We start from the raw sequence: 27,817 nt of genomic DNA on the forward strand, positions 1-27,817 counted from the left end.
TTGTGCTCTGTAGTTGAGAATGAGATAACAAACTGTAGGTTAGGAATTCTGTGCATAATCAGGCTTTTGACTGGAGACCTTCATCTCAGGGCAGTGTTTTTCAGTGTTTTTCAATTATCATTACCTGAAGAAGCATATTTAGTTATTTTTCCCCTAATCTTTGCTCCTCTCATACCACCCCCCCCATCCCATGAAGATTTAATACTACAAGATATAGTCTATATCTGATTATATACTCTGAAAGATACAAATGTCAGGAAGAGTTTGGAAAAGGTCATTCCTCTGGGCCATTCAACTGCCATATCTGCTCTCTTCTATCTGTAGTCATTTTCTGGGGAAGTGGAGAGGAGGTAGGGAGCTGCCAACCATTTATGGACTTTGAATTAGTCTCCCAATTTTCAGTACTGTATCTCAGCTCCTGTCATGACTTTCCCCAAAATTTGTGAGTCTTGAGCCTCTTCTTGCTTTAGTGGGGCAAATTAGCTCCCCTTTGTCCATGTCTCCGTCTGTGATACTATGACCTTATAAATTCCTCTACTCTGCTACTTCAGTGACAATTCCACCCTATGTTTGTCTTCCAGAATTTCATGAAATCTCTATTTTAATTTTCAATAATAGTTTCTTGGCAATTTTTTTTAATTAATTATTTTTTAAATAATAGAGACAGGGTCTCGCTATGTTCCCCAGGCTAGTTTTGAACTCTGGGCTTAAGCAGTCCTCCTGCCTCAGTCTCCCAAAGAGCTGGGTTTACAGGTGTGAGCCACCGCACCCAGACGGTTCCTCTCTAATTCTGTTTGTTGCACTGGTTTATCTGTTTTCAAATCTTTAGGTGGTGTTCATTTGGGGCCTCAGAAACTGAAGAGAGGATACACATTTGTCTTCAGTTTTCCATCATATCTGGACACCTGTAATAAGCTTTAAAAACAAACATTTTCATATATTCCTAGTTTGTATTCTAGTCATATTTGCTCTATAATATACCTTTGCATTTATTTTAAAATTCTTAGCAATGATTGTATGTTCTACAGAGAGCTCATTAAAGTGACCTGTTTTTATTGTTTCTATCCATTGTAATACATCATGTTTATATTGTTCCAAATTCAAGAAAACTTGTAGAGGCAAGATAATTATTCTCTTTTTTGGCTCCTAGGTGTTAGACAGTTATACTGAAGTTGGTATTAGAATTTGTGGAAATCTCAGAGAGCAGTATTGCACAATACAATCTCAGCTGTCAGCCACGTGTGGCTGTTTAACTTAATTAAAATAAATTCACTTCCTTTATCATACTGGTCACATGTCATGTGTTCAGTAACCACATACAGCTAGTGGCTACACTGTTTCAGACAGTGCAGGTTTCCATCATTGCCAGGTTCTACTAGACAGCATTATTTTAAAGAGTAGAAAGTAGGGCACCATTCTGTAGTTCTGCCAGACTGACTAGTTTCTTAAGCCTAAGGCTTTGCAGGAGTTGCTTAGTCTAGTAAATGTATAGGGCTTTGCTAAATAGATAATGATGTAAAAAGAAAATAATTAACATCTTGAAAGTATGCTTTGAAGCCTTCAGGAGAAAGTATAAGTCACAGGACTAACTATTGTCTAAATTAGTCCAAGAGACAGCTAAGAAAGCACTATGCTAATTGTGTGATAATCTTTTCTTGTGTTGATTCAAGGAAACACTGTAGAAGGTTGAGAGAGTCATAAAATATAGCTTGTATGTATAGTGTTCTCACTGTCCTGAAGAACATTACTAGAGTCTTAGCATAGGCAACAAAATGATGCAGATAAACTGTTGTTTTGAGTGGGTAGATGGATAAGCCGTTACTTCATTTAGAATATTTTCCTTTTGTATATGTAGTTGATTATTTGCAGTATATTTAAGTACAGCATACCCCTTAGAAATGTGGAGTTGGAAGGGGCTTTAGAAATTATCATGGTATCCTTTCATTTTACAGGTATGGGAAACAAATGCTTAAAGCAGGGAAATAATTTACTCTGGGGCACACAGTCACTGGTGGGGAGAGCCAACACCAGAACCAACATATTTTGAGACTATTTCCCATGGTACTGTGTTGTTGATAAGGAAGGAAGGACTTGGTCCACTGTCTTTTCTCAAAAGCTTTAATAATCTAGGTGTAAGGCCAAAGCTGGCAACATAAACTTAAAATTATTTTAAGAGTATGTAACTCTGGGAACTATACATTTCATAATGTGTCTTCCTCTTTTTAGAACAACAATTTGTAATCTTTACACGATGCCACGAATTGGAGAACCTGTCTGGCTTACAATGATGTCGGGGACTCCAGAAAAGAACCACCTTTGCTATCGTTTCATGAAGGAGTTCACTTTTCTAATGGAAAATGCTTCCAAAAATCAGTATGAATTTATTTATTTATTTATTTATTATAACTAGATATTGTAATCAAACTCAATTACAGATGTGGAAGAATCATCCATTATCTTTGAAATTATATTATTAATCAAAATTAATAATCAGAATTCTAAAAAATAATTAAATGATAGGGTATGGAAGAATATTACAGAACCTTATGAATGAAAAGCAGTGAAAATGTCTGTAATTATGTAATTAAAATTCCTGACATAGAATTGTCTGAGGCTGCCCATTTTTTTGTGAATTGTATCCACTTATAGTTTTATTTCATAGAAAAGAGGTAGAAAACATGTAAGGATGGCCAGGCGTGGTGGCTCACACCTGTAATCCCAGCACTTTGGGAGGCCGAGGTGGGTGGATCATGCGGTCAGGAGATCGAGACCATCCTGGCTAATACGGTGAAACCCCATCTCTACTAAAAATACAAAAACATAATTAGCCAGGCGTGGTGGTGGGCTCCTGTAGTCCCAGTTACCCGGGAGGCTGAGACTGGAGAATGGCATGAATCCAGGAGGTGGAGCTTACAGTGAGCCGAGATCATGCCACTGCATTCTAGCCCGGGCGGCAGAGCCAGACTCTGTCTCAAAAAAATAAACAAACGAAAAAAAACATGTAAGGAAATGCTAGGATTTTAGTGATGCATTTTCAGTGTGATGTTTTATCATACTGTTTTCTTTTAACTATTCAAGTCTTTGGAATCCAGATGAGTAATTCAGATGTTTTTATTCTCTTTGATGATAGACGGAGTTTGCTCAATACTTTGCCTCGTTTTCCCATTCAGTAATTTGGAAATGTAAGGACCTGCTGGTTGATTCAGTAATGAATTGTGTGATTAAACACTGAAAATAATCCATAATGGGCCTGGCACGGTGGCTCACGCCTGTAATCCCAGCACTTTGGGAAGCCGAGGCGGGTGGATCATGAGGTCAGGAGATCGAGACCATCCTGGCTAAGACCATCCTGGCTAACAGGATGAAACCCCGTCTCCACTAAAAATATAAAAAATTAGCCGGGCGTGGTGGCGGGTGCCTGTAGTCCCAGCTACTCGGATGGCTGAGGCAGGAAAATGGCATGAACTGGGGAGGCGGAGCTTGCAGTGAGCTGAGATTGCGCCACTGCACTCCAGCCTGGGCAACAGAGCGAGACTACATCTCAAAAAAAAGAAAAAGAATCCATAATTTTTGAAGTAAAAGGGCATTTCTGTTTTGTACTTATGATCTACAATAGCTCTTTTGAATGTTACTTTTATTTTAAGTAGTTTTTAACTCCTTCTCAACCGGAAACAATTAACTTTCATTTTAATCCTGGTGTTATATACTCATCCTTTCCTCTCTCCTCTGCTTTTTTTGGTGCCATTTGGCCACATGAACATATATACTCTTCTTGCTTACTTTGTCACTACATAAAGGTTTCATGAAGGCAGATTGGAATTTGATCAGATGTATTTTGTTTTCAGATTCTTGCCAGCTCTCATTACTGCAGTTCTGACTAATCATCTTGCCTGGGTTCCAACAGTCATGCCAAATGGACAGCCACCTATAAAAATATTTTTAGAAAAGCATTCCTCTCAGAGTGTGGACATGTTGGCAAAGACTCATCCATATAACCCACTTTGGGCACAACTGGGTATGTAATCTGACAACTGTTACAGTATATATTAAACTTGTTTTGTAGCTATCTGTAATATTTTTATAGCAAAACCAAAAATAAATAAAATGCCTTTACCTCCTGCATTCTAAAGCATCTCTGCTTTGCTTGTCCTTTCATGTCTGGCAATTTATCCTATCCTCATCTTAGACCTGAAATCATTCCTTATAGATGAAGAACTGCAGGTATGGCAAGAGGAGCAGGCTAATAGCTGGTTTACTAGTAACTCCAGATTTTCAGGGTGTTTTATGATTTTGTACTTTGTGTTAGGTACTTTGCAAGAAAGAATGAATCAACAAAGTCACCTGTGATACCTAAAATAAATCTGGTTAGGAGGGAAGCAGTTCACTGAGGTTTCTGTTGATCCACTTTTGTTCACTTGCTGAGTCATTTTGGAAAATGTTTCCCTCAGTGTTAAACACCACTAAACAAGTGGGGGAAGAGGGGAGAGTAAGTGGTTGATAAGTTCATAGGCAATAGGGAGGGATTATAGCAGAGTGCTAAAGACACAGGCTGTGGAGTCAGGCACACCACGTTTGAATCACAGTTTCCTTATTCATAAAGTGGGAATAATAATAGATGATACATACTTTAAAAGTTGTAAAAATTAAATGAGATAATACATGTAAAATGGTTAAGACTGTCTGGTAAACGTAGCTGCTAGTTATTTCTGCTCCTACTCTATTGCTGTTAGATGATGGGAGAAGAGTAAGATGAGAACATTTTGGTGATTGGGTAGTAACTTTCCTTAGGTTGCTCTGGTGATTGACCTTGCCAGGTAGATTGTCATATGGCTTATCAGTTCATATAACCAACCTCCTTCCCTATTGGCTTTCTCCCTTGCTCCCTCCCCCATTCCCTTCCATTTTATTGAGTTATAATTGACATATAGTAAATGCATTTTTTTAATGGAGTCTCACTCTTTTGCCCAGGCTGGAGTACAGTGGCATGATCATGGCTCACTGCAGCTCCAATCTCCCTGGGATCAAATGATCCCCCTACCTTAGTCACCCAAGTTGCTGGGACTACAGGTGCATACCACCACACTAGGCTAGTTTTTGCATTTTTTGTAGAGATGGGGTTTCGCCATGTTCCCCAGGCTGCTCTCAAACTCTTGGACTCAAGCGATCTGCTCACGTTGGCCTCCCAAGGTGCTGGGATTACAGACGTGAGCCACCACACCCGGCCCAACACATATTTAAAGTACACAATTTGGGCTGGGTGCGGTGGCTCACGCCTGTAATCCTAGCACTTTGGGAGGCTGAGGTGGGTGGATTACTTGAGGTCAGGAATTCGAAACCAGCCTGGCCAACATGGGGAAACCCTGCCTCTACTAAAAATACAAAACAATGGCCAGGTGCAGTGGCTAACGCCTATAATCCCAGCACTTTGGGAGGCTGAGGCGGGTGGATCACAAGGTCAGGAGATTGAGACCATCCTGGCTGACACGGTGAAACCCCATCTCTATTAAAAATACAAAAAATTAGCCGGGCATGGTGGCGGGCGCCTATAGTCCCAGTTATTCGAGAGGCTGAGGCAGGAGAATGGCGTGAATCCAGGAGGCGGAGCTTGCAGTGAGCTGGGATCGCGCCACTGCACTCTAGCCTGGGCAACAGTGCAAGACTCCGTCTCAAAAAAAAAAAAAAAAAAAGAAACCAAAAAAACAATTAGCTGGGCATAGTGGCAGGCGCCTATAATCCCAGCCACTTAGGAGGCTGAGGCAGGAGAATCCCTTGAACCCGGAGGCAGAGGTTGTAGTAAGCCGAGATCATGCCACTGCACCACAGCCTGGGCAACAGAACGAGAATCTGTCTCAAAAAAAAAAAAAAAAAGCAATTTGATAAGTTTCACATATATGCCTCTGAAACCATGACCACAATCAAAACAGTAATCATATTGCATCATTTCCAAAAGTTTCCTTATGCCTTTTTGTAATCTCTTCCTCTTCCTCCCCCTCTTCTTCTCCCCAGTTTCTCTGTTCCTCTTCCACCATCCCTACACAGCCACTGGCTTACTTTCTGTCATGATAGATTACTTGCATTTTCTAGAGTTTTATATGAATGGAATCATGCAGTATATACTTTGTCTGCAGATTCACCTATTTTGTGTGTATTAATAGTTTATTCCTTTTTAATGCTGAGTAGTATTCCATTGCACTGACTTTTTAAAAATCAAATTATTAGTAGTATTTTTTAAATTGGGACATTTAAATCCTTTTTTAATTCTACAGTCATTTGTTGACTGTCTAAGGCTCTGTGCTATAAAGATGAATGATTTGGAAATTGCCCTCAAGAAGTCAACAGTCTAAGACTGTAGGTAATATATATGCAGACAACAATAATAATTCAAGGAGGAACTATAAGAGAAATGAAAAGTTTAGTAGGAGTTGAACAGGGGAGCCTACTTTTGCCCAAGTGAGGATGCTTAGGTGGGAAGCTATGGACTGGCAGAGATATTGAGGAAAGGGACAGGACATCACATGAGTAAAGAGTAGGTGTTAAAAGTGCAGAGCATATTCAGTGGTCCAGTTTAACTGGGTCTTTGCATGAATAAAGATGATTTCTTCTTCTGACTGCCAAGAAGGAGGATAAGTATAAGAAGATAAAGCTGGAAAAGTAAAATGGGAATCATGAAAGACTCACTTGCCATACCAAAGTAATTTCAACTTACTTGGTAATTCGTGGGAATCGTGGGAGTAGTTTAGAACAGTGGCATGGTGATATTTGAGCCAGTGTGTTAGCCAGAGGAGAAAATTTATCATAATAATACCTATAGCATGTATTTATTTGAGACCTATTTATATTTGTTCCTTTAAAAAGTGTGAGGGCTTTGTAAAGTAAAAATAGAGGATTTTAAATGTATATACTGACAACTTGCAAAAATTAAATTAAGTTGAAATTAGTGGCTTTGTATTCTTTTTTTTTTCTTTCTTTCTTGAGACAGGGTCTCACTGTATCGCACAGGCTAGAGTGCGGTGGTGCGATCACAGTTCACTGCAGCCTCAACTTCCTGGGCTCAGGTGATTCTTCCACCTTTTCCTCTCAAGTAGCTGGGATTACAGGAGCAAGCCACCATGCCCAGCTAATTTTCTGTATTTTTTTGTAGAGACGAGAGTTTTGCCATGTTACCCAGACTGGTCTTAAACTGCTGGGCTCGAGTGATCAGCCTGCTTCCACCTCCCAAAATGCTGGGATTACCTGCATAAGCCACCATGCCCAGCCCTGTTCTCCATAGTTTTGGCACTGAAATTACTGGTTTAATTTGAAGTATAGCATAAATATAGAAATGATAATTTCTAGTCCTGACCCCCTCACTTCCCCTGCTTTTAACATAATCGCTAGTCATGTTTAGAATGGGTTCAAAAGTGAAAATGAATTGCATGGCTAAACTCGTTGCGCTTTCTTTTCCTTTTAGTAAGGATGAGTCTCTCTCTTCCTGCCCCTTCTGGCCTATCCTGTGTACCCAACCCTCTAGGGAATGGAAGGGGAAAATAGGCTCTTACTAACATGGGAGCTGGTGGGATGGGGTGCTGGCTAGGGGAACAACAGTTAAAGTTTGGAGATATGACTTACTTTTTAATTTTATTTCTTTTTTTCTTTTTTTTTTTTTTGAGACGGAGTCTCACTCTTGTCGCCCAGGCTGGATTGCAATGGTGTCATCTCAGCTCAATGCACCCTCTGCCTCCTGGGTTCAAGCAATTCCCCAGCCTCAGCCTCCCGAGTAGGTGGGACTACAGGCATCCACCACAACACCTGGCTAATTTTTGTATTTTTAGTAAGTACAGGGTTTTACCATGTTGGCCAGGCTGGTCTTGAACTCCTGATATCAAGTGATCCACCCATCTCGGCCTCCCAGAGTGCTGGAATTACAAGCGTGAGCCACCGTGCCTGGCCCCAGAGATATGATTTAAATCAGGAATGATTAAGTGTGTGGTGTGACTACTCTAGCTTTGCTCCATTTTACCGCTACTCCTTTCCTGTCCTTGCAAGCCAGCAGATATTGTGCTTTGTCTTTTCTTGATTGGACACAGCTGCAGAGTCCTTGTGTACATAGTACTTCAGGCAGTACTTCTCTAACCAGGTAAAAATGCTCTTCATGGAGCCTGGGTTAAAGAATATTCTTGGGATATGTGAGTTTCAGAACTGACTCTTTGCTTGAGGTTTCTGAACCATAGCATTTGTTTAAAGAGGAAGCCTGAAAACCCTTAAATTCACCTTTCTCTCTGGTTGAGACTATTCATCTCATCTTCCTCCCTTGAATAGTCACTCATCTGTTAAAGAACTAAGAATGAGGCCAGGCATGGTGGCTCATGCCTGTAATCTCAGCACTGTGGGAGGCCAAGGCCAGTGGATTGCTTGAGCCCAGGAACTCAAGATCAGCCTAGGAAACATGGCAAAACTCTGTCTCTACAAAAAAAAATACAGATAATTAGCCAGGCGTGGTGGCACATACCTATAGTCCCAGCTACTCAGGAGGCTGAGGTAGGAGAATTACTTGAGCCTAGGAGGCTGAGGCTGCAGTGAACCATGACTGTGCCACTGTACTCCAGCCAGGATTACAGTGTGAGACCCTGTCTCAAAAAAAAAAAAAAAAAAAAAAAAAAAGTAAAACCTAAACAACTACTCATACAGTAAGATTAGGTTTCTGATCATTAAAAATAGCTTACTTAGCTGTGTCAGTAAAGGATGTGTCCAATAACTGATTTTTCCATTACAGGAGACTTGTATGGCGCTATTGGCTCTCCTGTACGGTTAGCAAGGACTGTGGTAGTTGGCAAACGACAAGACATGGTCCAGAGGCTACTTTATTTTCTTACTTATTTTATAAGATGCTCTGAACTTCAAGAAACGCATCTTTTAGAAAATGGAGAAGATGAAGCCATCGTTATGCCAGGCACAGTAATTACTACCACTTTAGAGAAAGGTGAAATAGAAGAATCGGAGTATGTCCTTGTCACAATGCATAGAAACAAAAGCAGTTTGCTCTTTAAAGAGTCAGAAGAAATAAGAACTCCCAGTTGTAACTGTAAATATTGCAGTCATCCACTCCTTGGGCAAAATGTAGAGAACATTTCACAACAAGAGAGAGAAGATGCTCAAAACAGCTCTAAGGAGCTGCTAGGAATTTCAGATGAGTGCGGGTTGATTTCTCCTTCTGACTGCCAAGAAGAAAATGCTGTTGATGTTAAACAGTACAGAGATAAATTAAGAACTTGCCTTGATGCCAAGTTAGAGACGGTTGTTTGCACAGGATCTGTTCCAGTAGACAAATGTGCATTGTCAGAGTCAGGCTTAGAGCCAACCGAGGAAACATGGCAGAGTGAGAAGTTGCTGGATTCAGACAGTCACACAGGCAAAGCAATGAGATCCACAGGAATGGTTGTGGAGAAAAAACCTCCAGATAAGATTGTGCCTGCTTCATTTTCTTGTGAGGCTGCCCAGACAAAGGTTACTTTCCTGATTGGGGATTCTATGTCACCTGATTCAGATACTGAGCTTCGAAGTCAGGCAGTGGTGGATCAGATTACCAGACATCACACCAAACCGTTGAAGCCAGAAAGAGGGGCTGTTGATCAGCATCAAGAAACTAAACAAACAACTAAGGACCAATCTGGAGAGTCTGATATACAGAACATGGTTTCTGAAGAGCCCTGTGAACTTCCCTGTTGGAATCATTCAGACCCAGAAAGCATGAGCTTATTTGACGAATATTTTAATGATGATTCAATTGAAACCAGGACTATTGATGATGTTCCAATTAAAACAAGTGCAGATAGTAAAGACCATTGCTGTATGTTAGAGTTTTCAAAAATATTGTGTGCAAAAAATAACAAACAGAACAATGAATTTTGTAAATGTATAGAAACAGTTCCCCAAGATTCATGTAAAACCTGCTTTCCTCAGCAGGACCAAAGAGATACACTCTCCATTCTTGTCCCCCATGGGGATAAAGAGAGTTCAGATAAAAAAATTGCTGTAGGAACTGAATGGGACATTCCAAGAAATGAAAGTTCAGATAGTGCCCTTGGGGATAGTGAAAGTGAAGATACAGGTCATGATATGACTAGACAAGTTAGCAGTTATTATGGAGGAGAGCAAGAAGATTGGGCAGAAGAGGATGAGATACCTTTTCCTGGGTAAGTAGGAAGTTTTTACCTATAATGGGCCCTATATAAATATGTACCATTCTTTTCTTTAGCTGGTCTCTGAAGGTTAGTATAAAAGAAGAGATCATTGTCCTGGATAGCTCTCTCTTATTTTCATATTCTCGTAACTCATAAGAAGGAGTAAAGGCTAAGCCCCAGAAATACCCCGGAAAGGTTTTATGAAGACCTCAGAGAAAAGTTAAAGGATCTGGTTGATAAGTATAAGATTTCTTACTGCTTAGAAGGTTTCAAGCCATTTAGGAGTGACTTCTGCCCCAAAAAAGGACATATGCTGAGCCTGGCAGTTAGGGAGTACTAATCCCTGAGATGTTAGAATGGCTGTTAGAAATAGATTTGGCCAAGACTAAGAGGAAAACAGAGAACATATACTTTGGATCAAGTATGCAAGGAGAAGATTCATACTTGAGAAACGTTACATACCCAGCTTTGGACTTGTGAGGCATTTAATTGTTTTGTTTTAGATGATTGTTTTCATAATCTGGTTGTATTAAGAATGTGCTACAAACACAAAATACAGTTCTCTTAAAGTCTGTTAGGGAAGATTGATCCTCACTTCATTACACAGTTGTTCATCAGACCTTCTCTGAATAAGAAGGAGTATTTTATTTTCTGATAGAGCACTTGAGCCAGTTTTTAAATAAGGATGATTTTACTCTTGATTTTACTATTATTACCATTTTACTCTTAATTTTTATGATTATTACCATTATGTAAGGATGAATTTACAGTTGATTTTAATACAGACTAGTGTTAAATATGGACTAGTAGAATTCATGTTTTTGTTTTTTTACTGGTTAACTATATTTATTACTAATTAGATGTCTTTTGGGGGCATTTTTCTTCCAGGTCAAAGTTAATCGAAGTGAGTGCTGTTCAGCCCAACATTGCCAACTTTGGGAGGTCCTTGCTAGGTGGTTACTGCTCATCTTATGTGCCTGACTTTGTTCTTCAAGGAATTGGGAGTGATGAGAGGTTCCGTCAGTGTCTGACGTCAGATTTATCTCATGCTGTGCAGGTGAGTGACCTTCACTGTTTTTGAGTTTATTTAGAAGAAACTCTGTTAACTGGCAGAACCCAAAATTGCCTTATATTTTTGGTCACACTTTTTACAACACAAGCATTGTTCTCTGAAACCATCACTTTATATTCAATGCCTATATCTTTGTATCTGTCACTGTGAAAGCAAAGTAAGTTCCAGAAATCTATCCACATGGATATCTGAAATACAGAAAGTACTGTATGTATTCATGGATGTCCATCAACTAGGTTATTTACAGTATCAAAAATTTGCAAGTGCTTAAGTTTGAATGGAATTATTTTCTTAATTTCCTTTTCAGATTACTCATTGCTTACATATAGAAGTGGGATTGGCTTTTGTGTATTGATCTTGATATCCTGTGGTCTTTCTGAAACTCTTACTAGTCTATTCATTTTTCTGTGTAGGTTGCCTAAGGTTTTCTACACACAGGCTCATGTTATCAGTGAACAGATAGTTTTAAATCTTTCTTAACAATCTGGATGACTTTTGTCCCCCCTGCCCCCAACTTTTTTTTTTTTTTTTTTTTTGACTCATTGTACTGGTTAGAATTTTCAATACGATGTTGCATGGAAGTGGTGACCATGGACATCATTGCCTTATTCCTAATCTTAGGGGAAAGACGTTGCATCTTTCATGATTAAGTATGATGTTAGCTGTAAGGTTCTTGTGATGCCCTTTATTAGATAGAAGAAGTTGCCTTTTTATTTTTACTTTGTTTAACTGAATGCTTCTTTTAGAGACAGGCAGTTCCCTTTTATTCCTAGTTTTTAGATGGTTTCGTTTTTTTTGTCCATCCTTTAATCATGAATGAGTGTGGGATTTTGTCATATGCTTTTTCTCAATGTCTATTGAGATGGTATTGTCATATTGTTTTTCATCTTTAAACTCTTAATGTCATGGATTTCATTAATTAATTTTTAGATGTTAAACCAACCATTGTATTCTTAGGAAGCAATCCCCACTCTATCATGGTATGTAATTTTTTTATATGTTGCTGGATTTGATTTACCAATATTTTGCTGTAGATATTGGAGTTCTGTATTCGTGAGAAATACTGCTTTTTAGTTTTCTTGTGATGTCTTCATCTAGCTCTGATAATCAGGGTAATACTGGCCTTATACAGAGTGCTGGGAAGTATGTCCTTCTCTGTTTTCTGGAAGAGTTTCTAGAAGATTAGTTCTATTTTTTTTCTCTAAACATTTGGTAGAATTCACTAGTGAAACCATCTGCATCCAGGCTTTTAAGAATAAGAATATTTTAAATTGCTAATTTAATTTATTCACCTTTTATATATTTAGATTTTCTATTTCTTTCTGAGCCAATTTTGGTAATTTTTGTCTTTTAGGAATTTATTAGTTTCATTTAAGTGGCCTAATTTATTAGAATAAAGTCGTTTATGGGATACACTTATAATCCTTTTAGTTTTTATAAGGTCGCTAGTAATGTCCCCTCTTTTGTTCCTGAATTTTGGAATGTGTGTTTTTGTTTGTTTGTTTTTCAAATGGTGAGGGTTTCTCCAAAGAGAAGTTCATTCGTGGTTTCACTTAAATTATATATATTTTTTGCCCATATGCATCAAGGATTAGCAAGCTATGGACAGTGGGCCAAATCGTTCTGCTTTTTATAGATAAAGTTTTATTAGAACACAACCACAGTCATTCATTTATATACTCTCTGGCTATGTTCATGCCTAAAAGCAGAGTTGAGTCATTGAGACAGAGACCTTTCAGCCCCCAAATCCTAAAATATTTTCTGTTAACTCTTTTTTTTTTTTTTTCTTGAGACAGAGTCTCGCTCTGTCATCCAGGCTGGAGTACAGTGGTGCCATCTCAGCTCACTGTAACTTCTGCCTCCCAGGTTCAAGCGATTCTCCTGCCTCAGCCTCTCGAGTAGCTGGGATTACAGGCGCCCACCACCACACCTGGCTAATTTTTGTGTTTTTAGTAGAGATGGGTTTTCACCATGTTGGCCAGGTTGGTCTGGAACTCCTGACTTCAGGTGATCCACCTGCCTCGGCTTCCCAGAGTGCTGGGATTACAGGTGTGAGCCACTGCACCTGGCCAGATCTGACAAATTTTGATCTGTTGTATTTTCAGTTTCATTCATTTCAAAATGTTTTTAAATTTTGCATGTAACTTCTTTGCTTATGAGTTATTTAGAAGTATGCTGTTTAATTTATAAATATTTATTGAATTCTCAAAAATTGTTTTGTTGGTTTCTAATTTAATTCCATTATGGTTGGAGAACCTACTTTGTTCAACTCTGGTAAATTTATTGAGATTTGTTTTATGGCACTTGAAAAGAATATATATTCTGCTCTTGTTGAGATGTTCTGTAGCTATCAGGTCAAGTTAAATAACCATTAGATAATAGTCTTAATTAAGTCTTTTATGCCCTTGCTGATTTTTGGTTTGGTTCTGCCATCAATTATTGAGAATGAAGTATTGAAGTCTTCAGCTATTGTTTTGTTGAATTTTCTATTTCTCCCTTCAATTGTACGTATCACTTTAATACTTCGCTTTAATAACAAAATCTGGCCACCTCTCAATTTAAAAAGTTAATAAAGAAATGGAGAGGCCCGGCATGGTGACTCACGCCTATAAACCCAGCAATTTGGGAGGCCGAGGTGGGTGGATTACTTGAGGTCAGGAGTTTGTGAGAAGCCTGGCCAACATGGTGAAACCCTGCCTCTACAAAAATACAAAAATTAGCTGGGTGTGGTGGCGTGTGCCTGTAATCCCAGCTGCTTGGGAGGCTGAGGCAGGAGAATCACTTGAATACAGGAGGTGGAGGCTGCAGTGAGCCAAGTTCGTGCCACTGCACTCCAGCCTGGGCAACAGATCAAGACAACCATCTCAAAAAAAAAAAAACAAAAAAGAAAACAGAAATGAAGAAAGCCAAGTGGGAAATGATGGATGAGAAAATGTGGCTCAGTGAGCAACAGTCAGTCAGTTGTTAGCCAATAAGGCTTAAACCTTTTGTGTCTGTAGAAAGTTACCTAAGTTGTAAAGTTTGGTGTTTTATTGGATGAGAAATTATGGCAAATATAGATAAAAGCAATTTGTGAAAAGAACTTATCAGAAGTTGTGATCTTCATATTTAAAGGCTAGTTTGCTCAGCTTTTGAATACCAATCAAAGAAGTATTTATTGACCTACTGTGTTCTGAATATAGTGCCAATACTCCAAGGGATATATGTATGAAAAAGAAAAAGTTTCTGACTTCAAGTTTTTAACTTAGCAGCAGAGGAAATAAGGCCAAGTGTAATTAATAAATGTAGTATAAAACATAACAAAAGTAGTGCCTGAGGAAGATACTTGAATGTGTTATTGCTTCAAGGGACAGAATTTTTATCAGTTGGTGGTAATGGATACCCTTCAGGGTAAAGGAACCGTTTCTAGTTTTTTCAATGCTTTCCTCCCAAGGCCTGATATAGTGCCTACTATTTGTTGAATTACTTGGTTAAGGAATTATATATGAGTTCTTCTGATGCACTCTGTGTCTTCTAATGCATTCTTGTCTTTTTTTATGTCTGATCCTAGCTGCTTAGTCTCTTTTCTTCTTTCATGTATACCCATCGCCAAACACTGTCTTTTGACTTTCTCTGTGAAAGCCTGGCATTGGAAAGCATTGCTACCTCCTAATGAAGATAAAGACAACATTTTGATTTTAAGGGTTTCTACCTGCTATTATAGGATGAATAATAATAGTATTTAGTTTTTATTGTTTCCTCACTGTGTCCCAGGCACTTAAATGTACTTAATCTTATAGTAATCCTTTGAGGTACTTATTATTGTTATCTTTGTGTTTCACATATGGCTCAGAGAAGTTTTTAAGTTACATAGACAGGGAGTGGCAAAAGTAGAATTCAGTCATTATCTGCCTGTTCTTAAGCTGCTATGCCATACTGTTACTAAAACAGATGAACAAAGAGTAATACAAATAGCAAAATCACCATTACAAAGTTTCTAACACTTTTATATTAGTGGTCTCAGGTCTGTTGCTCTTAGATTCCTTCCACTGTGGTAAAAAGGAAGGAGCTATTTGTCTTTCCCCCTCTGTTTTAGTAATTGGGTTTCTAGTCTTTCCCACTCATATTGTCATTTAGTCATGTAAGTATACTATCAAAGCACTATTGTAGAAAAATTTGACAAAAAGAAAAATAAAATACCTTCAATCTCAGCACTGACGGGTTGTTGAATTTTTTAATCAATCATTTTTCCAAAGCATGTATAGGATTTCTAAAAAAATTCTTTGGTCGGGTGCAGTGGCTCACGGCTGTAATCTCAGCACTTTGGGAGGCCAAGGCAGGCGGATCACGAGTTCAGGAGATCGAGACCATCCTGGCTAACATGGTAAAACCCCCTCTCTCTACTAAAAATACAAAAAATTAGCCAGGCGTGGTGGCAGATGCCTGTAGTCCCAGCTGTTCGAGAGGCTGAGGCAGGAGAATGGCGTGAACCCAGGAGGCGGAGCTTGCAGTGAGCTGAGATCACGCCACTGTACTCCAGCCTGGGTGACACAGCAAGACTCCGTCTCAAAAAAAAAAAAAATTATTTTAGGCCGGGTGCGGTGGCTTACACCTGTAATCCCAGCACTTTGGGAGGCTGAGGTGGGCAGATCACAAGGTCAGGAGTTCGAGACCAGTCTGGCCAACATAGTAAATCCCTGTCTCTACTAAAAATACAAAAAATTAGCTGGGTGTGGTAGTGGGTATCTGTAATCCCAGCTACTTGGGAGGCTGAGGCAGGAGAATCGCTTGAACCTGGGAGGCAGAGATTGCAGTGAGCCGAGATTGCACCATTGCACTCCAGCCCAGGCGACAGTGCGAGACTCTGTTTCAAAAAAAAAAAAAAAAAATATATATATATATTTTAATCCTTGCATACTTAAAGTTTATCATATTTAACATGAAAATATGTGATTACATGCAAAAACATGTAGGATCCTTTTAATATATAAGTAATGGAAGTGATACTGTAAAATATATATATATAGTCCTATTTTTCTGAATTATAAGAGGAGAGTGTCTTTATCTCCCCACTTTTTAAGAAAGTAACATTTTTCTTAATATATATTTATTATACAAAATGTTGAAATGTGAAGAAAGCCAAACACAAATTTTCCTAACTCTACCATCAGCTATTCTTAATAGAGAAACTTCCTCCAGGGATTAGGCAGCATTGTGGCTTCTCATAAAACCCAGAATTGGCCACTTACTAATGGTGTACCATAAGACAGAATATTTACTCTAGGAAAGCCTCAGTTTCTTTGGCTATAATGAAAGTAATACTGATGTTTGTATACCAGACTTATACTGTGTGGTTATATTAGTCACACTGTGCTTTGCATCTTCTTGTTATGATTATTATTCTGTGTGGATGTATATTTATGTATCATATATATGTCTGAAGCCTTATATATAAAAGATATGCTTGTGTATATCTGTGTATTTATACAGTACATATTTTTATATAGTTGAGTCCTTATATATAAAATATATGCGTGTATATATATTTATATATACCTATATTTTTATACTCTATATGATTTTATATTGTTTTAAATTCTGCTTTTGTCACATAACAGTTAATATAAGAATATATCCCCATACTAACATAGTGTGTAAACATTGTTTTTACTGTATATGGATTATTGCATGGTTTTTGTCATAGTTTATGTTTCTCACCATTCTTCTATTGCTGTTTTATGCTTTTTGTTTTTTGTTTATTTTTTTGAGACAGGGTCTTGCTCTGTCATCAAGGCTAGAGTACAGTGGCACAAACATGGCTTACTGGAGCTTTGAACTCCTGGGCTCAAGCAGTCCTCCTACCTCAGCTTCCCCAGTAGCTGGGATTGTAGGCACATGCCAGCATGCCCGGCTAACGTGTTTACTTTTTGTGAAGACAGGGTCTCGCTGTATTATCCAGGCTGGTCTCGAACTCTGGAGCCTCAAGTGATCCTCCCACCTTGGCCTCCCAAAAATCTTGTTCTAAAAAGAAAGGCAAGTTTCACCTTTGCATTAGTGTATTAGTAACGTTAAACCCAATTCTTACTTAATAAGACCTTATAAACAAATCTATTCAATCTTAATTAGTTTAATCATAAGGTAAATTTTTAATAAACCTTTTTTAATCTTTTACAATTTTCTGCTAAGCAGTAGATTAATTCAGTAAGAAAACCATGTTATTCAGACACATGAGCCCAGATTTTGGCCCTGCATTAGTGTGCTCTTATTTTAGTGTTCAACATACAGAAAAATTAAATAATCCCCTTCAAATCTTAGCAAACTTGCCTATACCTACAGAACTTCCTTTATAAGATCAACCCTTCACTAACCCTTTACACCTTGCTTAAACCTTCAGTTTTGTCCCATTACTCTTTTAGGTTAAGACAATTGTTAAAACCCTCTGAGCTAGACAGAATTTCATTTCCTTTAACAAAAACCATATTCCCATGCCTTCTTATAGCCTCCCACCAAAACCACATTCTTTTTTCCTTCTACACCTTGCATATAAAACTGTTTTTCTAGTAGTCTCAAGTGCATGCTGCACTGTTAACTTTTAGAAAATTTTATTTTTGGTGAGAAACCTGGTAAACAAGCAATTTTAGCCATGTATAATATTGCAGAACCCATGACTTTTCCCAGCCTAGCCAGGGGACCTGCCTAACTCCATATGTCTCCAGGCCTTACCTAGAATCTATTGGCTGTAGAACAGACAAACAATTAGTAAAAGTCACAGAAGCAGTTTATCACCTTAAAACATCCAGCAAACAGTGTTTGACCTGCCAAATTTAGACTAAATATATAAACTTTGAAGACATTTTCATTTTACTTTACCAATAATCTTCTGTTTTTTTTTATTTACAAAAAGATTATTAGAATCATGAGACCTACAGGCATTAAAGTTTCCATTTTTCTGACAATGTTTGATTCAAGTGCTTGTTTTTCTTTAAGCCAATTAACTGGAGCTCTGTATATAAACATCACACACTCAACACATATAAATACACAGAAACAGAGAATCAAGACAAAATTCCATTGACTGAGAAGGTTTTGGAGGGAAGGCTGGAGCTTTCAAACAACATCTATACATATAGCCCAAATATCAGCTTTAATTAAGTCGATTTCTAACTATGGAGCTCTCAAGAGAAAAGTTCTTTTAAAATCTTTTATTACCAGATTTCAGTGAGGACAAACTACGCCTTTTGAATCCTTTTACTAGAGGTAACCTTCTATGTGAAATCAATAAGCCTTAACTAAGGGGATGTCTTAAACAGGGATGCAGGAGGTATCTCCAAAGAGATGGTAAACGATTTATAAGATCTAGAATATCCCCCAGGCCAGCCGCTGTGGCTCACACCTGTAATCCCAGCACTTTGGGAGGCTGAGGCAGGTGGATAACCTGAGGTCAAGAGTTCAAGACCAGCCTTACCAACATGGCAGAACCCCGTCTCCACTGAAAATACAAAAATTAGCCGTGAGGCACAGTGGCACACACCTGTGATGCCGCTACTCGGGAGGCTGAGGCAGGAGAACTGCTTGAACCCGGGAGGCCAAGGTTGCGGTGAGCCAAGATTGTGCCACTGCACTCCAGCCTGGGTGACAGAGAGAGACTCCATCTCAAAAAAAAAAAAAAGAAAAAAAAATCTAGAATATCTCCAAAGGTGTAGTTCAGAGAAAAAATTCAAGATAAGAAATGAGAATCTGTGCATGGAAAGGAAAAGAATCAATAAATGGCAAAAGTTCCACAAGTATTAAACCAAAAAGGACTTGCTCCCAAAGCCTAGAATTGAACCCAAGCCACCCACCACTGTGGGAGGGCAAAGCCTTTGCAACTGACCTGCAGTACAAGGTGACTGCTGTTGTCTTTCCCAGAAGGAGTCTAGAGCATTTTCAAGCTTGCAAAGGATTTTAACTGCTCAAGAGAATTTTCTAAGACTAACCACGTCATTATTATGCATCCTTCTTTTAATTTAACCTTTTTCTTTCATTGAGGTAATCAGTTCCAATAGTGACTCAATCTAAGAAACCTATTAAGGTCTAGATGGTAATTTTCCAGTTTTTTTTTTTTTTTTTTTTTCCTTTCTTTTTACATTAGAAGCAAAAGGTATCTAGGGTAGAAGAGGCATCTCCATGATCCCCAAGAATTCACTCTCAGAAATGGGCTTAAGATAGCAAAAGATGACAAAAGCCCTATAGAGATGGAACCTTTTCAGACAAAACTCACCCAAGGGCTTGACAAATATTTGGGATGAAGAATGTGCTGACTCATCTCAGACTTCCAGCACTTTCAGACTGGGTGCCTGACATGAACTTGAAAATTCTTGTTCTCTGGATGGTGGAGACCAAGAGAGAGTATCCCCACATGGTCACAAAGTCATGCTTTCAAGGATGTAAAACAAGATTAGAGGGAAGCCTCATTTAGTTTTTGTTTCAGAGACCCACAGCAAAGTTTATAACTGACCCATCGAGAAGTACACCAGAATCATTGCAACCTCAGAGTAACCTCTCACAGGTCCTTTTTCTTATTAATCAACAGTGATTTTTACCATTCACTTATCTGATTTGCTCAGAGAGAGAGAGAGGCCAGAAGCCTCACCGGTAGGAAATCCTTACCTTTTGTCAGCACGGTGGGTTTCTGATTTCCCTTTCCCTGAGCGGCCCTGGCAGTGTTGCTCACCACACCATAGTCACAAAGGAAAATTACTTTTGTGTGTTTCATGGAACCATAGGCAAAAACCTCTCGACTTTGTCAGATGTCACCCAATAGGCTGTACGGGGGAGCGAGGGAGAGGGGCGAGAGACCACCAAATTAACCTTCTTTATCTCAACCTGGTGAAACACATATAACAAAACAGACAGTAGTCACTTTGCTCAGCACCTAATACTGACTTGTCAAGGCTCAAACTTTTTCCAGTGCGTCCCTGTCATCTTTGATCCACTCAACGTAGGGAGCGATGACCTCTGACTGGGAATTCATTGGGTGACGTCTGGACAACGTGAAGAGCAGACAGTCACCCCAGGTCAAACCTGTTGAACTTCCTTCACTGCTCAGCGAATGTGATCAAATAAGGAAGGTTCTCCAAGTTAGGTCTGCTGGACTTCCATCACCAATTCCTTTAGAGATCCCCTCTAGATGTACAAACACACACATACAACAAAGACAAGATGGACAGAAGGTCTTCCAAACCAAGATTCCTAAGCAGGAATTCCAAGAGTATGCTTTTCAAAGTAACCTATTCTCTGAGAAATCTCCCTGAAATCTTCCTTATTGAGGAGAAGTCTCCCCAACCAAGACTCTTCATACTAATTAGGGAGAGCCAATCGAGATCCCCGAAGGGGCCAAACTTAGATCCCTTAAGAAGCCAAACCAATTAGGAGAAGGAAGGAGGCATTGGCACCACCTAGAATACCCACCAGACCAGTTTAGAGATGTCTTTACAGGAACAATTTCTCTACTGCAATTAAATCCATGCACCATGGGCCAGCAGTGTGTTGCTGGTAGAGATAGTGCCAGCGTCAGCCCCCAGTCCAGGAGAACTATGCAGCCACTTGGGCTGGCCTCTGGATCTGTTGCTGGTGGGGGACTGCCAAACCATGGGCAGGTAGCCACAAGGGTGATCCCAGACAAGCCTCCAAATTTGTAACCATCCAGGGGTTCTTCCTGCCCACTGCATAAAGACAGACCATGGTATTGTAGTAGAGAAAAAGTTCAGTAGACACAAGGTCAGCCACCCCATGTGGGAGTTGGAGTTCATACTCAAATCATCTCCTTTAAAGCTTGTAGGTTAGGGGTTTTTTAAAGGCAGTTTGGAGGAAGGGGTGGGGTGGCCAGGTAAAGGTACTTGCGGCTGATTAGGTGGGGCAGAAATCATAGGGGGTTGAAGCTATCCTCCTGGGGCCAAATCGCTTCCGGATGGGGCTACAGGAGTGGGTTGTCAGTCCAGGTGGAGCCAAGGGTGTCAGACATGCAAAAAACCTGGAAAGATATCTCAAAATGCCAGTGTACAATAGTGGTGTTATTTGCAATTGGGAAAGTTTCATTTCTTGTAACCTCCAGAATAATGTCTGCACCTTAGCAGGACTCAAACTCCTCTCCTCGTTTCAGCCTGATGGCTTCCTTTTAGCTTTACAAAAGCAGTTGAGTTTTGGGCAAGACCTATTATCATTTAAACTGTAGCCTGGGCCACCAAGACTGTGTCCACCCTGCAAGCACAGAGCCTCACCCTCACCACTCCACCGCCCATCCACACCCGCCGCTGGTTCACCATGGATGATGATATTGCTGCGCTTGTCATCAACAACAGCTCCAGCATGTGCAAGGTCTGCTTTGCGGGCAACAATGCCCTGGGCTGTCTTCCCCTCCATCATACGGCACCCGAGGCACCAGGGCGTGATGAAGGGCATGAGTCAGAAGGACTCCTATGTGGGCGACAAGGCTCAGAGCAAGAGAGGTATCGTGACCCTGAAGTACCATGTCAAGCATGGCATCGTCACCAACTGGGATGACATGGAGAAGATCTGGCACCACACCTTCTACAACAAGCTGCATGTGGCTCCCGAGGAGCACCCTGTGCTGCTGACTGAGACCCCCCTGAATCCAAGGCCAACCACAAGAAGATGACCCAGATCATGTTTGAGACCTTCAACACCCCAGCCATGTATGTGGCCATCCAGGCCATGCTGTCCCTGTACACCTCTGGCCGTACCACTGGCATCGTGATGGACTCCAGTGATGGGGTCACCCACACTGTGCCCATCTACAAGGGTTATGCTTTCCCCCATGCCATCCTGTGTCTGGACATGACTGGCCGGGACCTTACTGACTACCTCATGAAGATCCTCACCGAGCACAGCTACAGCTTTACCACCATGGCCGAGTGGGAAATCGTGTGTGACATCAAGGAGAAGCTATGCTATGTTGCCCAGGACTTTGAGCAGGAGATGGCCATGACGGCCTCCAGTCCTCCCTGGAGAAGGGCTATGAGCTGTCCAATGGCTAGGTCATCACCATTGGCAATGAGCTCTCCCACTGCCCTGAGGCGCTCTTCCAGCCTTCCTTTCTGGGCATGGAATGCTGTGACATCCACAAAACTACCTTCATGAAATGTGACATGGACATCCGCAAAGACCTGTATGCCAACACAGTTTTGTTTGGCGGCAACAACATGTACCCTGGCACTGCCAACAGGATGCAGAAGGAGAGCATCACTCTGGTGCCCAGCATGATGAAGATCAAGATCATTGCTCCTCCCGAGAGCGCAAACACTTCATGTGGATGGGCGGCTCTATATTGACCTTGCTGTCCACCTTCCAGCAGATGTGGATCAGCAAGCAGGAGTGCGGTGAGTCCGGCCTCTCCATCGTTCACCACAAATGCTTCTAGGCGGAGTGTTACTTAGTTGCGTTACACCCTTTCTTGACAAAACCTGACTTGTGCAGAAAACAAGATGAGATTGGCATGGCTTTATTTGTTTTTTTGTTTTTGGTGGTGATTTTTTTTTTTTTTTTTTTGGCTAGACTCAGGATTTAAAAACTGGAACAGTGAAGGTGACAGCAGTCGGCTGGAGCGAGCATCCCCCAAAGTTCTACAATGTGGCCGAGGACTTTGATTGTACATTGTTCTTTTTTCTAATAGTCATTCCAAATATTGTGAAATGCATTGCTACAGGAAGTCCCCTGCCCTCCTAAAAGTCACCCCACTTCTCTCTAAGGAGAATGGCCCAGTCCTCTCCCAAGTCCACACAGGGGAGGTAATAGCATTGCTTTCATGTAAATTATGTAATGCAAAATTTTTTAATCTTCGCCTTAATACTTTTTTGTTTTACTTTGAATGATCAGCCTTCGTGGCCCCCCTTTTTTGTCCCCCAACTTGAGATGTACGAAGGCTTTTGGTCACCCTTGGAGTGGGTGGAGGCAGCCAGGGCTTACCTGTACACTGACTTGAGACCAGTTGAATAAAATTGCACACCTTAAAAAAAAAACAAAAATACTGTAGCCTAAATGTCTTCCAAAGTTAGCTTGGCCCCATATCCCAGGAATAATTAAGGGAAAGGCAAGATGGGTTTTGGGTTAGCTTAGTTCACTGTTATGATGTTCTCACTAATACAACTTTTGCAAAGGTGATTTCAGTATCATAGAAGGGCCCATGTAGTAAAAGAAAGAAAAATCAGTCTTGAATAATATGAACCCTTCTGCTAGATTGTCTAACGTCAACTTGTTGTTTGGCCTTGCTGCTTCTGCGTCTTGTTCCTCATTGTCTGGCACTGGTTTGGAAGCACTCATCTCCATCGAGTTGTCTTCTGTTCATTCCTCTGGTATGGTGTCTGTTAGCTCTCTTGAATTTCTGCAAGATCCGTATCTTTTTTTTTTTTTTTTTTTTGAGATGGAGTCTTGTTCTGTAGCCCAGGCCGGAATGCAGTGGCGCGATCTCGGCAAGCTCTGCCTCCTGGGTTCATGCCATTCTCCTGCCTCAGCCTCCCCAGCAGCTGGGACTACAGGCGCACGCCGCCATGCCTGGCTAATTTTTTTGTATTTTTAGTAGAGACAGGATTTCACTGTGTTAGCCAGGATGGTCTCGATCTCCTGACCTCGTGATCTGCCCGCCTCGGCCTCCCAAAGTTGCAAGATCCGTATCTGGAAAGCCTTCATCCACCATATTTTTTTTTTTTGCCGTATTTACAAACTCTTTCATGATTTCCTTGATTGGCTCTGTTGTTAAATTCTGTGCGCAACATCTGGACACAGTTTTCTCCAGCAGGAAGTTATTGTTTCAGGCTTGATGGCTTTTGTGGCTTTTTCTATAACAGCAATGGCATCTTCTATGGGGTGATTCTTCATACTGTCATGATGTTCTCTCCACTGGGGTTCTTTTCCATAGCACTGACAATCATTTTTAAAGAATATTGTGTTTAATGGTCCTTATGGCACCCTGATCTAGAGGCTGAGTTAGAGATGTGTTTAGGGGCAATTAGACCACTTCAGCACTCTCAGTGTTAAACTCATAGGGTTCTGGGTGGCCAGGGGCATTGTCCAACATAAGAACTTTAAAAGGCAATCACTTACTGGCAAGGTACTTCTTGATTTTAGAAACAAAGCATGGGTGGGGCCAGGCGTGGTGGCTGATGCCTGTAATCCCAACACTTTAGGAGGCCAAGGTGGGCAGATCATGATGTTAGGAGTTCGAGACCAGCCTGGCCAACATAGTGAAAACCCGTATGTACTAAAAATACAAAAATTAGCCAGGCGCGGTGACAGGTACCTGTAGTCCCAGCTACTTGAGAGGCTGAGGCAGGAGAATCCTTGAACCTGGGAGTTGGAGGTTGCAGTGAGCCTCCTGGGTGACCCAGCAAGACTCTGTCTCAAAAAAAAAAAAAAAAAAAAAAAGCATGGGTAGATTCAATCCAGAAAAATAGTTTTTGTTTTTCAGGCTTTCTTATTGTACAATCAGAAGATTTGCAGGGGTGGTGTTTATCTTTTTTCCTTCAAGGTCCAGAGGTTAGCAGCTCTATATATAGGGGTAGTTCTGATCTAATCCTGACTGCATTTACACGAAACAGTGGAGTTAGCTTATCCCTTCCTGCCTTAAATCTTGGTGCTTGCGCCTCTTCCTTACTAATAAATGTACATTGTGGTGTCTTTTTCCACAATAGGGTACTTTCATCTGCAATAAAAACCTGTTCAGGCAGGTATCTTTTGTCCTCTATGATTTTCTTGATCGTGTCTAAGAACTTGTGTATTGCCTCTGGGTCAGCAAAAGCTGTCATCTTGATATTTTTTAAGCTATAACTCTTTCTAAAATTATCAAACCATCCTTTCTTAGCATTAAATTCTCCAGCTTTAGATCCTTTACCCTCCGTTTGCTTTAAGTTGTCATATAATGACTTCATTTAAAAAATAGTAATATTAGAGTCTATAGTTAGAGCTTTCTTACAGCAACCCTGTGCCCACATAAGAGCTGCATTTTCATTATGACATTTAAAAGGTATTCTGCAAAAGTGCATGGTTTTCACACCTAGTGGCATTGCTGCAGTGACAGCTTCACAAATTTCCTTTTCTTATTTTACAACAGTCCTCATGGTGGATTCATTGATCTTGAAATGATGGGTAACCACAGCTACTTAATCTATGGTCTATATCAAGCCATTCAAGTTTTTCTTGTAATGTCTTAACTTCTCTCTACTTTCCTTGAGAGCATTTCCAGCATCACTAGTGGTACTCCATGTGGGTCCCACGATATTATTCAGGGTTTGCTGTATCACACTAACCATGATGAAAAATACATGAGAAGCTTTAGACATCAGTTTCATTTGTTATCTTTTTGTCTTTTTGTTTTATTAGAGACAGAGTCTCACTCTGTCACCCCGACTGGAGTCCTTGGTGCAGTCATAGCTCACTGCAGCCTCAACACCTGGGCTTGAGGGATCCCCCTGCCTTAGCCTCCCAAGAAATTAGTTTTTTTTTTTTTTTTTTTTTTTTTGAGATGGAGTCTCGCTTTGTTGCCCAGGCTGTAGTGCAGTGGCGTGTTCTCGGCTCACTTCAAGCTCTGCCTCCCAGGTTCACGCCATTCTCCTGCCTCAGCCTCCCGAGTAGCTGGGACTACAGGTGCCCGCCACCAGGCCCAGCTAAATTTTTTTTTTTTTTTGTATTTTTAGTAGAGACAGGGTTTCACTGTGTTAGCCAGGATGGTCTCGAAAAGAGAGTAGTTTTTAACTGAGATACGCTGTTTATTGGAGAGCGGAACTGCTCGTGCAGAGACGATTAAGTTGGCAGGGTGTTTGAAGTACATACTTGCAGCACTTGAACTCTGGGCAATAGCAACAGGAAGTGGCTACAAAACTATTACAGTAGTACAGTAGGTACTACAGCTAGTTTTATGCAGTTATAATCATAACTATATTATGTTATAACTATATTAAGTTATTTAAACTATATTAATATGTCATAAGTATATTATATACAAACAAATGTATTTAATACTATATATTTGTTAACATTTCTCTGGGCTGCGAATGTCACCTTGTATGCTTTGTAAGTGTGTAAGTTTTTATATATTTTAACTTATAGTAGATTTGTGTGTATTTTACAGTACTAAATGATAAAATATACTGTCTACATTTTTTTGTTTGTTTGTTTTGAGATGGGTCTTACTATGTTGCTCAGGTTAGTCTCTTGAACTGCTGGGCTCAGTTGATCCTCCCGCCTCTGCCTCCCCAGTAGCTGGGATTACAAATGCACACTACTGTGCCATGCATCCACATATATTTTATGTATTCATGACATGCCTAACTTTTTCTTATTTTCCATATTTCTAGGCTACACAGTTTTGTCTCTTTAAGTTTTTCAAATTCTTGCAAATTTCCAAAAACTTTACCCAGATATTATATTGGAAAAAATTGGCATTTAAGTAGACCTTCAGTTCAAACCCATGTTGTTGGTCAGCTGAATATATTTCACAATATCACAGACGTATATATCTTTGCCAAAATTATATTTCCATAATTAAGTGATGAATAACAAAGTGTTTTATCCTTGGCAAGAGACGAATAAATATTTGAATACTGTTTTATAAAAAACAAATATAAATTTGGGGCTCCATGGAAAATCTTCCCAAGGTATATTTCTGGACTTTTTGCCATTCTCTTCTTATTTCTCTATATCATTTCCCACAGATGTAGCCATTTGCATCTACTTCTATTTCTGAGTCTTACTGAATTATCCATGTTCTTCTCCCATTTTTTCACCAGTAATTCTATCTATACACTTCAATGTCATATTCCTATGTCCCTTTCACTGCGAAACTCCCTATCACACAGATCCCACGATTGCCCTCCTCTGCTTCCCAGCACTTGGTTTCTGCTTCATCAGTAACACTTTTTTTTTTTTTTAAAGCTAGATGTATTCATTTTGATCTCCCTCACAAGTCTCTGAGTTCTGTTGTGTTTGTTTCTTGTCTAGGAAGCAGCTTTATTCAGAGTAGTTGTTCATTAACTAGGCAAAGTAATATCATTTGAGGATGCTAAACCTGGGCTTATCCAGGAGTAAACTTTTGTCCTTATAGTAGTACCTTATCCTAATTGTAGTAACATTAAAAGTTAGAGAGGAAAAGCCATGGGTCTGAGTATTTCATATTATAAATGTTTTACTCTCAGTCTTGTTGCTGCTATTCTATTTGGCCAGTAGTAAAAAAAATCCTTACCTTTCCAAAAACAGAAAAATATTAAAGGTAGGGTCACTATCTGTTTCTGGCAGTCATGCTCTGTACTTAATTGTCATTTTTGGTCTTTGTAAACCAGGGGAAGGCAAGGACATAGCCATATGCCTTGTGGCTTTTTCATGACTATATATATATGAGTTAAAGTATTATTTTTCACTGTCTTAACATTTTTAACAATGAAAGTAAATACTTGTGATAAAAATTCAAACAATAAGGGCTGGGTGTGGTGGCTTATGCCTGTAATCCCAGCACTTTGGGTGGCCAAGGTGGACAGATTGCTAAGTCAGGAGTTCGAGACCAGCCTGACGTACATGGTGAAACCCTGTCTCTACTGAAAGTACAAAAATTAGCCGGGCA

General features: G+C 40.0%; 1 protein-coding gene and 1 pseudogene across 4 annotated transcripts in view; both read left to right on the forward strand.

The window, feature by feature from the left end:
* The window catches only part of FNIP1 (folliculin interacting protein 1), a 159,202-nt gene that overhangs the window by 119,151 nt on the left and 12,234 nt on the right, over window positions 1–27,817 (forward strand). For all 3 annotated transcript variants that reach the window (XM_050792741.1, XM_050792743.1, XM_050792742.1), the window contains 4 exons: window positions 2,227–2,373; window positions 3,846–4,015; window positions 8,753–10,172; window positions 11,049–11,217. In XM_050792741.1, coding sequence (XP_050648698.1) covers window positions 2,227–2,373; window positions 3,846–4,015; window positions 8,753–10,172; window positions 11,049–11,217 — 1,906 coding nt within the window. The remainder of the gene's footprint in view (window positions 1–2,226; window positions 2,374–3,845; window positions 4,016–8,752; window positions 10,173–11,048; window positions 11,218–27,817) is intronic.
* Window positions 16,796–23,228, forward strand: LOC126955998 (actin, cytoplasmic 1-like; annotated as a pseudogene). Its single transcript, XR_007726212.1, has one exon. The product of XR_007726212.1 is annotated as an actin, cytoplasmic 1-like (transcript).

Source organism: Macaca thibetana, chromosome 6 (assembly GCF_024542745.1).
Source record: "Macaca thibetana thibetana isolate TM-01 chromosome 6, ASM2454274v1, whole genome shotgun sequence".
In the NCBI taxonomy this organism is placed as follows: Eukaryota; Metazoa; Chordata; class Mammalia; order Primates; family Cercopithecidae; genus Macaca; species Macaca thibetana.